Source organism: Talpa europaea (genome assembly GCF_964194135.1).
Source record: "Talpa europaea genome assembly, chromosome: 2".
Lineage (NCBI taxonomy): Eukaryota > Metazoa > Chordata > Mammalia > Eulipotyphla > Talpidae > Talpa > Talpa europaea.
In genome coordinates this window covers 48,509,100-48,520,617 of record NC_140068.1, presented here as the reverse complement: position 1 = coordinate 48,520,617, position 11,518 = coordinate 48,509,100, and the positions used below count along the sequence as shown (strand labels likewise).

General features: G+C 41.0%; 1 protein-coding gene across 3 annotated transcripts in view; it reads left to right on the top strand.

Annotated features, from left to right (window-relative positions):
* Nucleotides 1–1,234: 1,234 nt before the first annotated feature.
* Nucleotides 1,235–11,518, top strand: part of GRIK2 (glutamate ionotropic receptor kainate type subunit 2) — a gene marked incomplete at both ends in the record, with an annotated part of 584,968 nt that continues 574,684 nt past the window's right edge. For all 3 annotated transcript variants that reach the window (XM_084228044.1, XM_084228045.1, XM_084228046.1), the window contains one exon: nt 1,235–1,349. In XM_084228044.1, coding sequence (XP_084084170.1) covers nt 1,235–1,349 — 115 coding nt within the window. The remainder of the gene's footprint in view (nt 1,350–11,518) is intronic.

The following is an 11,518-nucleotide window of genomic DNA, read 5'->3' as shown; positions in this document are numbered from 1 at the left end:
AAAGCCAAGACCGTCACTACTGGAGATGTAAAATATTTTGACCAGAAAATTAGAAAAATAATAAGACATCTTAAGACAAAACTGTGACTCTCACTGTTGCTGAATCTGCAATCCCATATTCTGCCTTTCAAAGAAAAACATTCATAAGCCAAACTGAGAAGAAATTTGGGCATAAATTACTGAAGCCTCTGGAATTTGCTGCATTAATTCAAACATAACTTTCCCCATATATGCTCAGTTATTTTAGATGAGCTAAAAACGGATAGGAAAATATGACTCCTTTATTTTACTTAAACATATTTACTACTAAAAGGCCATTTGAAGAAATCCATTTCTACTCCTGGGTAGTAATCAAGGAATGTCCCGCTGAAGTTTTTAAAAACTATCCTCACCTTTACAATTGTACACCAATCTATAATCTTTCTTGGGCAACATGCTAAAAGTATAAATAAGACCTTCTTTCAACCTAAACTGATGTTACATTTGTAATAAATTCCTCTGTCTTACTCCCCTCCTCCTTTTTTTTAATAACTCCTTGGCAAAGTGACTTTCACTAAGCCAGTCATTTATTAAAATTCCTCAGTTAATTGTAAGAAGTTTCCTTGCATACACCACTCCTAGCAAAGACTCTGATTGAAAATAAAAGCACTTTTCTCCACGCAAATAAACCTGTTTTCTGTCTTGCAATCAAGGCAGGCGATCAGATCGGTTGCATAATAGATATTGGGAAGCTCACTGGCAGGGAGCCTTAAGAGGCAAGCAGCTATCTCAATTTTTCTCACTTAATCTTGGCTTCACGTCAGAAGCTGTGCAGCAGTGCAGTAGAATAGGGCCTGACAAAACCTTTGCGAGCAAAGCGCCTTTTGTGCTGGGACTGTGGCTCCTAGGCGGTTTCCAAGGCTGAATTTCCTATTGATTTCCCTGCTCCTTTGCTTCCCCAGGCTCGCGCGGCCGGACATTGTGGGTTTGCGTGCTGGATTTCTCCCGGATGCTCCCCGGCTAACATGGATGTCCCACCATCCCTTGCAGTGGAAGGTTGCTCCTTGGCGCAGTGAGTGAAGAACATGCAGCGATTGCTAATGGGTTTGGGAAGCAGAGACTCCTTCCTCTCTGTGAGAACCATGCCGTGATCGTGTCTGCGGCCACCACTCCACGCATCTTCATTCCTACCCGAACCGGGAGCCTAACGCTAGATCGGGGAAGTGGGTGACGCGCGTGTGGACGCAGAAACACCATGAAGATTATTTTCCCGATTCTAAGTAATCCAGTCTTCAGGCACACCATTAAATTCCTGCTCTGCTTACTGTGGATTGGATATTCTCAAGGAACCACACATGTGTTAAGATTTGGTAAGGTTCCCCATCTGTCTCCATTGCCTGGATCCGGCTCCGAGGCAGCCGGATGTAAACAGGCGGGTTTGCTCTGCCAGGAGGGTGGGCTCGATGTTTTCCGACCTGTTCACGGCTCTATCGCCTCCTGGGGTTTTAAAGAACACTCTGTGCTTTTCCTTTTTTCCTTAAAAAATTTTTTTTCTAGCTTCGGAAAAATGAAATGAGTTCCAGTGTGTGGTAGTGGTCGCTGCATTACCTCCCCACAGTTGCCTGCCACAGAGATGTGATGACGCTGGGGGCTCGGCCGGCCGCCGCGCCCGCCTGTCTCCCCGGGAGGCTTCCGAGCTTGGCTGGCTGCACGGTCCTCACAAACGTGCGCGCCGGGGCTACACGCCTCTCACCTTGCTGAGTCGATGAGTTAATAACTGCTAACTCTTTGGTGAGTTGGCGTTGGTCCGCTTTCGCCCGGAACCCAGTCGGGTCCTCACGCACAAGTGAAAGGCGCTAATCTTTTGATTTCTTAGTCTTTTGGGTTAATTTCACCGCTTTTGCAATCCCTGGGACGCGGAGCTTTTAAAAATATTGTTATAAGGTTGAAGGCTCTACTTTGAAAGACTGTTGCTTATCTGGGGTGAAGTAGCGTCACAGGAAAGGGCTTTTTGTTTGTTTTTAACTTGTGAGCCCTTCTCTCTCTGTGTTCTCACTGCTTGCTCGTCCTGGACTAATAGCTCAGCTCGCTCGTCCTGGGGTAATAGATGATTAACAGTGGTGATTGGGGCTGCGAGTAGCTGTGCGTGGGATCTGAATCTACATCCTGATTTCACTGTGTCATGATTAAGAGCCAAGTTTGCAGTGATGGGTTAGGGAAATCTATTGCTTTCCTTAGGAATCTAGGATTCCTTAGAAAATTTAAACGTGGGACCTCAGTGGGAACAGTGCTGAATATTTGGTTGGAGGAAATGAAACGTGGGGACTACTCATGGGCTACTCTCATCCCCTCCTGATGGCCACTGGAGTTTTAATAAGAGGGGAGCTAGTAAGGGAAAGTTTCTCAAAGTAGATGGAGGGAGAGAAGAAAACCAAGGGGATAAACACTCCCACTGTGGGTACCTCTTTTGAAAGTTCAAGTGGATTTAGACCAATCCAGGAAAGCCTATACTCCTGATTATGCCTTGAGATAAAAGCATGCAGTAACTCATTCAGTCAAAATTTAAATCGAAGAGTGATTTGATGCAGCTTCTATTATGTCAATAGCATCTTCTTTCTTTCCCTTTTCCCATGTGCTTTTTTCTATAATGATAGAATTTGTCTTATCTCTCAGGCTTTGGGGAACCAGGGTAAGAGTACTTTTCAAGTATCAAAAAATAGGAACCCTACCTACCCCTGCACATAGTCATCTGGTATCCAGGAGGCTGGTAATGACCAAAAAAAAAAAAAAAAAAAAAAAAAAAAAAAAGACAATGTTATAAGTGGATTCCTATTCCTACTGTAGTTTTTTCCTTTTTTTCATGTCTTTAGATGATACTTAAGCATGTTGCTCTTAGCAACAAGCATCCAAAGGAATGCTTGTTTCTTTGGGCTAGATTAAACAGGTCCCGGTATTACTGGAAATGTAGTGTATTCAGCTCTTCTGTTCAAGCATGGTAAGTGCTACAATATGGTAGTTTTGCCCAATGTTTTGAGTAGTACAACCTACTTATTTGAAATACTAGTTATTTTTTGAAGTGTGTTTGTGAATGAGCGTGCCTTAGTGTGTTTGCAGACTGGGTGGGAAAATAAGAAGTCTTGGAGTTGGAATCTGATACCAATACTCTACAGATTTAATTATTACTGCTCTGATCTTGCAGTACAATATTTGCTGAATCATTAGATTGTTACATTCGCTGATCATTTCATATCTTCATATTAAAAATCTTGGCGACCGTAGCAGAGTGTGTAGCAGCTTTCCAAAAGAGCTGACACATACACAAAAATACATTTTCTTAGACCAATGCTTACTAAGAATGTCCTTAAGAAATAGGGGAGTATCAAAGACCTTCTCACCAGTGCCTTGATAACCTAAACCAACAGCCTAGTTTCTGGAAAACCTGTTATTTTTTTCCATTAACTTTAAACATTTTCCACGTGGAGATCCATTTTCTCTGATTTCTTCTGAATTGTGGGGAAGGACTGTGTACATTGTAATCATTGGAGCATTTCTCTGTTGGGGCTATTTTGATGCAATGGTGGGAGTTTTATTTTCTTCTGGGGAAAAGATGTTTTGAGTGGAGTGGATGGTTGGTTGAGCGCCTATAGGCCATATTGGAGAAAGGTTATTTTCAACTTTGGCTCGGAAGGAGCACTGGAGCCTCATCTCTGGCCCGAGCCTGGGAAGGGAAAAGATTGGAGTTGCTGCTGGAGCAGCTGCCCCTGGGCAGCAGGTCGCCGGGTGCGGGCGAGACCTGCTGCCTCTGCTGGGGAGGTGGCATCCAGCATCTTCTCCCTCTTCCCCCACGGACTCGGCGTGGCGACAAGTAGTCAACCGCCTGCGCCTTCGCCTCGGCGCTATGGCAACCGCGGAATCCAGAGGCCACCCCAGCCCCCCTTTACGTTGTTGGTAGAAAGCACCCTTCCTATGCTGTCCTTTCCCCTGCTCCCACTAAAACTATGACTCGACCCTGCGTCCTCCAGCTCACAGCCTATGCTTGGGGAGCTGACCCGCTCACGTCTCCCAGGCGTAAGCGCGCTCACGCGCGCTCTCTCTCGCTCGATCTCTCTCACACACGCACACACACGCACACGCACACGCACACGCAAGTGCGCTCACAAGATCGCAAGATCCACCAAGTCCACCACTTTCACCACTTCGATACAGTGACTTCTCTCTGCTGTACAGGAAAACTTCCTGCAGGCGCTCCCAGGAGCGCCTCCCTCCGGGTGCCCCCAACCTCCCCCCTCCCCGCCTGACTCCAGCGGTCTGCACACCCGGCCCTGCTCCACTGTGGCCACTTAGCAAACATCTCCAAGAGAAGGTCTCCCAAGCGCCGACCCCAGGATGCTTTTCCCAAGCATTAAGCCTGCCCGGGGCAGGGGTGGGAGGGTGGGCAGGGTGGGGGGAAGGCGACCTGAGGATCTGCCAAGGGTCAGCTCCTTGCAAGCAGTCGGGCGGGTCGCCTCGCTCTGGGTCTTGACTGTTTACCCTCCTTCGCTCGTGGCTCGGCACAGCGTGACTATTCCTGGGCGACCACCTGGTGGGCACGCTGTCAGGAGACTAGGTGACTCTTGGGTAAGTTAGGCAGCTCTTCCTCTCCAGGTCAGGTCAGAGATCTCACGCCTGCAATCAGGCGCCTGCTACGGCCCCAGCCCGGCCTCACCAGCGCACTCCGACTGCTGGGCGCCGCGCGTCCCCGCTATGTAAATGAGGCACCTTTGTTTCCCCGCAGCTGCGTCCTCCAGGAGCTTTGGGCTGGAGAGGGTGAAGGCGGGATCTTTCGGTGCGCGGGGCCGTGGCCCCCATTTTTGTCAACTGCCAGCTCAACTTTTGTGGCTCTGCCGCCCTTGATTTTGTTTATTTGTTACTTTAACCGGTCCTACTCCTCTGGGTGTGCCCCGACCTTGGCTCCCGAGAAAGCATGGAGAGGAGTGGTGGCCGGCTCACTGGGATTTGGCGCAGGGCTGACGGTACCGCCAGAGGTTGGGGAGGTTACACATCTTCTGGGATTGAGTCCTCAAGCCACCACTTGCTTTTCATCTTAGAGGTCGGGTATTTTTCAAAGTCTTTATCTAAATTAGCATTTAGAACGCTAGGGACGAAGACTCGGGCCCCAACTTTCTTCCAAACTCATGGGAAACTTCTCTTAGGTAGTCCTGGCGGAGGAGCTGAGCATGTGGTAGGTCACTTCTGCCCTTTGGATGTTTCCACCTAGTTTTTTCTTAAGTATGCGGGTAGAACGGCGGTGTTAAAAGGCTTCCCAGGCAGAATCTCCCCCGCCCCCCAAGATGATCTTGTACCTTTTTGGCGCGGCCCGAGGCACAGCATATAACCACCTCCCTGGGTACAGGCCAAAGGTGAAGGCATTCAGCTCTGGAACTGCTCAGGTAATAAAGGCCACGTGAGAGGAACAGAAAGAATTCCTATGAAATCCTCCCTATTTCCTGGATATCCCATGTGCTCCCTGATAGAATAATTAGTAGCAGATGTACTACAACATCAAGGACTGTGAGTGAACTGAGCGTGCTTAGAAGCTGCCACTCTACTAATTCTTTGAAAGGGATTTTTCTGCCTTTGGGAGTTGAGGTGGGCGGGTAGGGAGGAGTGGTCTTACATTTGGGAGCGGGAAAACTGGCTGTTGGGAGGTGGGGATGGGGAAGTAATGTCTGCTACTGTGGGAAACAGATCAAGCCCAAACACCTGCTCAGCTGAGCTATGGAAAGCAGGGGAGGGAAAATATTTCCAAGAATCGCCAACACAACAGCCACACTAAAAAAAAAAAAAAAAAAAATCTGTTTTTCACATAAGGTCTCACTTATTCCTAAAGCTTCAAAGAATAACTCTGATGTGATCCATCAACAGAGGCACAGTGATTTCAAAAAAAAAAAAAAGACTTTGAAAAATGATCTTTTCGTCCTCTAGAAATAGCACCCCTTCTCCAGCCAGACACATGGAACTCAACACATTTTCTGGCTTTGTGAGGTTGTCTTTCAGAAGTGAACAAGGGTTTATCTATCAGTAGACATATTGTCAGACACCTTTTGCTTTTTAGTTTAATTCAAATGATCATTGCAGTGTGTTCATTCCCTGAATTCTCAAATGACACTGTTTCAACATTTACTCAGCACAGGAAAGTTAATGTGAATTGCTCCCACACAAAGGAGGCATATACCATAGACCAAACACTGCATGTATCATTGATTATCAGAACCTTTTTAAGTCTTTTCATTAAATAAAGTGTTGTCTATGATTATCACAATCTTTGATTTTCTTTTAATTATCAAAATTTCTGCTAGGGAAAATGTCTTGCTTTTTTTGTGGTGGAAATTCAAGTGAGAGGCATTACCTCATTTTCTCCTTCTGTTCTTAGGATTTTAGTGTTAAGCTCCACTTACATTTATTCCTAGAAACTGTTGATGTCCAGTTTTACACATCAGAGTAGAAAGTAGTTCATTGTTTTTCAACTGTACTATACATTAAAAAATCATTAATCTGCATGCATAATAATGGGGTTTGCAGGAGATGCCAGGTTTTTCTCAGAGGGTTGGTTTGCTATTTTGAAATTGTTGATTGTTTTTGCATTTGGTTGATGAAGATTTATCTTCTACAGGCTTTCAATTTGTAGTCCAGTTATCAAGGTATTACAACTGCTTCAAATGAATCTAAAACCCTAAATCTTTGCATGAAAGGTAAGGTCAAAAGCCCCTGAAAGTGAGGGAAGTAGGTGTACATCATCATTATTGACTGGTCTAGATTAAACACTGAAGAGGAAGATTTCAATCTGATAACGTCATAGGGCTTCCTGTTTTTCTTTGTTGCTTCTGCTGACAATTTTGTAAGGTAATTAAATTGGCTGATTGAAGTCACAGTGGTCATGGGGCGATAAAGACCATTTGGATTTAATGGAATTTAAAACAACAGAGCACAGAACACAACTCTTACCGAACAAGAATTTTAATGGCCCATTCTGGGTGCTGACTAAATAGAATGCCCTTAACAAGTTTAATGGAAAGGGCAAGGCAGATTAGCACTATATAGTCTTTATGGTTGAAGATTGGGGAATTAAAATTATCCCTTTAAAAAACTCATTAATGCATTATCAAGATTTAATGTAGGTTAAATAAGCTTTCAATAGACCTTCATCATATACTATGAACCTAGATTTAGGACCAAGTTTCAATAAGGAGATATTTTTAAGAGCTGACTAAATAAATGGAATTATATATCTTCTTTCAAAAACAAAAGACATTTAAAATCCTTTGAGGGTATATAGGCTATTGATGATAAGTGTTGATGATGAATTCTTTCTTTTCTTTAACTGAAAAGAATAAATTTGACTTTTAAAATATCATTATTGGTGTTTTTTCTTATAAACAAGCTTGTCTATAATGGAGAAACTGCAGAGATAATAAAGGAATGTCCTTCATCTACAGCTTCAGTACAACCATAGTTATTTGATCTGTTTTATGTTGCATTTTGAATCCTGTCCTTTTTTTCTTACTGAAACTTCTTTCAAGTTACCATATTTTTATGCAGTCAGTTCTTTTCTGCCTCAGAAAAAAAAAGGTGATTCCCTGCTTTTCGTTAGGTTCAGCCAGTCTCCATGGTCAAGCCTCTTAAGAGATTGTTCACACCTCAATGGTGTCTTGCCTTGTGGAATTATCTACTCAGATTTGTCAATTCCTTTGATTATCCCAGAGTAATCGGAAACCTGTATTTTCATGTAGAAATTCCCCAAATTTTAATTGTACACTATTTTTAAAATTGCTTTCAAAATCCTGTGTTCATCAAACCAAAAGAAGTCAACATGATGGGATGTGGCTCGAAGGTCACCAGTTTCATCCTCCAACCAGTCCCACATGGCACATGTTTTCTAAAGAACACATGCTTTTCTCACTCTTCATTGCTCCCCAAACAAGTAAGGCTTACTTGTTTCTTGTTTCATAACTTTAAGAACAAACATTTTGTATTGTTATGTTTTCAGAGTGATTAGCTAATTGTCTAATCTGAAAAAAAATGATATGAGTCCAAGTTAGAGGAAACACTCAAAAATCTTTCTCAGGACTTTTTAAATACTGTTTTTGTATTTGTTCCTTTCCACTTACAACAGTATTCAAATATAGCCTATATCCTGACTTAACTTTTTCTTTCCTTAGATTACAACTAAAGGTTAAAAAATCAGGTCATTGGATAGCAAGGCTATGTGTGAAGATCTGTAAGTGTCTCTGGGGAGGTTGTGTGTTCAGATGTCCTCCCCATAGATACATGTAGTTCTATCAGTCAGTCTTTATGGCTAAGCATTTGTCCTCTCCCATGGCCTTGTTTTAGGACAAGTATATTCTGGAAGGGAGAGCACATTGTCCCTAGACAGTAAAGTTAGGATGAGTTTATTAGATCAATCGATTCTTTCTGTGACAGAGATGCTTAGATACAAAAGAGAACATTGGGTGCCTAAGGGAGTGCTAAGTGATTAACACTGATATAAAGGGGATGCTGAGAAAAGAAAAAAGTCAAATGGTATTTTCACACAGTTTTTTCTTGATTTATTGGCAGACATCGCAACGCTTTGTAAATTGATCTTTTTGCTTGTTTTAGTCCAAAATTTGGGGTATGTGAGGTTATTTTAAACAAAATAACAATGATAATCTTATATTGACATATTTTCTCTTAATCAAAGGAGTGTTTAAATGCTTTGTACACCTATTAAATCACAAACCACTTTTCTATCATTGAATTAAAGCACATATATGGAAGGTGTTACCTCTAATTCCCATTTCTTTCTCCAGCTCAGTTTCATTTTGAGTCCTTGACCTATCCCATTGGGAATATTAATCAGCTAAATTGATAAAATAAACAAAGCTAATTTAAAGAAATGTTCTTTTGTACCATCATGGTTTTATGTTATTTTATTTTATATTTTAAATTCCATCTTTCTTTTTAGTAACTGAAATTTCTGTATTTACTTTATCATAGCTTGTAGTGCTTTCAGGTCCCTTCTAACCCTTCTAACCCAGTAGAACTGAAGCAAAAACCCTCTCAAGATGAAGGAAAACTGTAGAATCCTAGACTATCTCAGTCAAAGGGGACTTTAGTAATCAAGTCTCATCTCCATAAGTTTAGAGATGAATTGGCAAGGGCAATTAAATAAATTGCTCTGGTCAAAGCCAGTTAGTGTCAGATTTTAGAGCACAACATGAATATCCTGACTGCTAGTCTAGCGATGATGTTTTTCAGTGAATCATGTTATTTTTCCACTATGGTCTCGGCTTCTCTATGTTGTGAATAATTTTAAGAAGAGCCTCTAGTTGTGTTAGCTCCTGTAGACATTCCCCTACTTTGTTCCCTCCACTTTTTCTACCAATAGAACAATATCTCATAGATGATTCCTTTTTTATCTCATTGTCTTTTTCTATAGTTCTCTCCATTCACCTCTCCCATGTCTGCTAAAGTAGCTCTTTCCCTTTTGTTCAAAGCTTTGATTGTAGCCATTCATTCAACAAATTCTGGTTGAGTGTATGTGGGCAGCAGGCAGATAGACCTTTTAGACCTGTTTTCTAACGTTAAGGAGTTGGTAGACCAATTTAAAGAAAAAAAGGTAAATATTAAAATACCCTGATTGGTCAGAATATATGTAATATTTGTTGAAAGAGGATTATTGTGGACTCACAATTTATATAGAAGACATGGGACCCTGGATGGAACCTGTAAAGATTGTTATAGGGAAGGGAAAGGGAAAAATGTATCATCATCAGAAAACTCAGCACAAGAAAAGGAATGAGGCAGAATTTAAGAATGTAACCTTTTGGACAGGGAATGGATTGACACTGTGTGAGAATAGATAATGCCTTCCTTTTTCAGAGCTTTGATATTTAGGTTATAGGGCTTGGATTCCTGTCTGTATCCCCTGGAAAGTCATTGAACGTGAAAGGATGATCTTAACTTGGTCTGCAACGAGCAGTCAATTGGTTTCTCAGTCTGCTGCTTGCATTTTATGAGGAATAAGTGGATCTCCTTTCTCTGTCTTACTGAAATGAAAGCAAAGTACTGATCTTTGTCCTTGATCACTGAAGCCTTTAAGAAGTTCTTGGTCTGGAATCAGAGATATTTCCTATGCAAAATTCTGAAATGAAAAAAGGAGTGTCTTTTAAACACACGGTAATATCAAATGATTAAGCAAGGAAAAATTTCTAGTTAAGCTAAAGAAAAATGCTTTGGAGGATAATTTAAAATACCTTCAGCTCCTTTGAGGGTACAGTAAATTGCTTCCAAGGAATTTTCAAGGCTTTTTTTTTTTGTATAATTCAAGAGATTTCCATTACCTAAAACATTTTTATTTATAGATTTAGATATATCATTATATATAATTATATATACTATATAATATAATTTTTTATATAAAAAATGGTAGGTTTGTTCTAAGAAGGGAGAGGGCAGTAAAGGATGCTTGCTAAGACACCAGTGGGCAGAAAGAGCTACCCCTGAAAGGGACAGGTTTGCTAAAAAGAAAGGCCTGCATAGTCACAGGTGAGCAACATTGGGAGCAGCTGCCTCTGCTGCTTTGCAAAGGGAGAAGGTCAGCAAAGAGACACAAGTGGGCAGGACGACTGATGCCCTGCAAAAGGAGAAAGTTGGTGATAAGGAACACCTGCATAGACACAGGCAGGCAGAAAGGCTGCTGCCTATCATAGAATTATTTTTAAGAATTAAAAGTTAAATTTAAATTAATTTTAAGTAGACTTGGTTTATTCTTAGTAATATTTTTTTTTAATTCTATATGAACTCAGGACCCTTCACCCTGAATTTAGTTGAGTCACAAATTTTACTCTTGATTTTGTCATCTGGGAAAAATAATTTAATCTCACTGGGTCTTGATTTCCATTGAATGGGTATTATTGCTACCTCTCTAATTTTCAAGAACAATATCAGAATTAACAGAAAAATGTTTGGAATACTGAGCTTAGTGGCAGAAAATGAGTCTTGAAATTGAAGGTGTAATTGTTTATTTGCTGTGTATGTATGAAACAACATATTATTTGTTATCACCATGTACATTCCATTCCACTTTTAAACTTCACAAACATTTAAAATAGTCTGCTTTTCTAAAATATTCTATAACAGTCTTCCTTGGCATATACTTGAAACTATTATTAACAAGTTAAAAGGGATTTATTGGCTATAATAAACACTCTAATAGAATAAACTTTCTTCTGTGTTGGTAGTTTTATGGTAGAGCAAGTTCACTGTTTCTGTTTTTTTCTTTAAGCATTAAGAGTTTAATTGGTATTTTCAAATATTCATAATATAAGTAGGAAACAAATCACAACTAAAAGTAAAAATAATAAGCAAATAGTTCATGTTAAATTCCATAGTTTAAGATTTTTCAGAGCTGCATAGTTTTCTAATTTATGTTCATATTACTGAAAAGCTGTGCCTCATTTCAAATATTCATTCATTCTTGATTCATCTGCAGTGATGAACTCTTAGCTAATATTCAAGT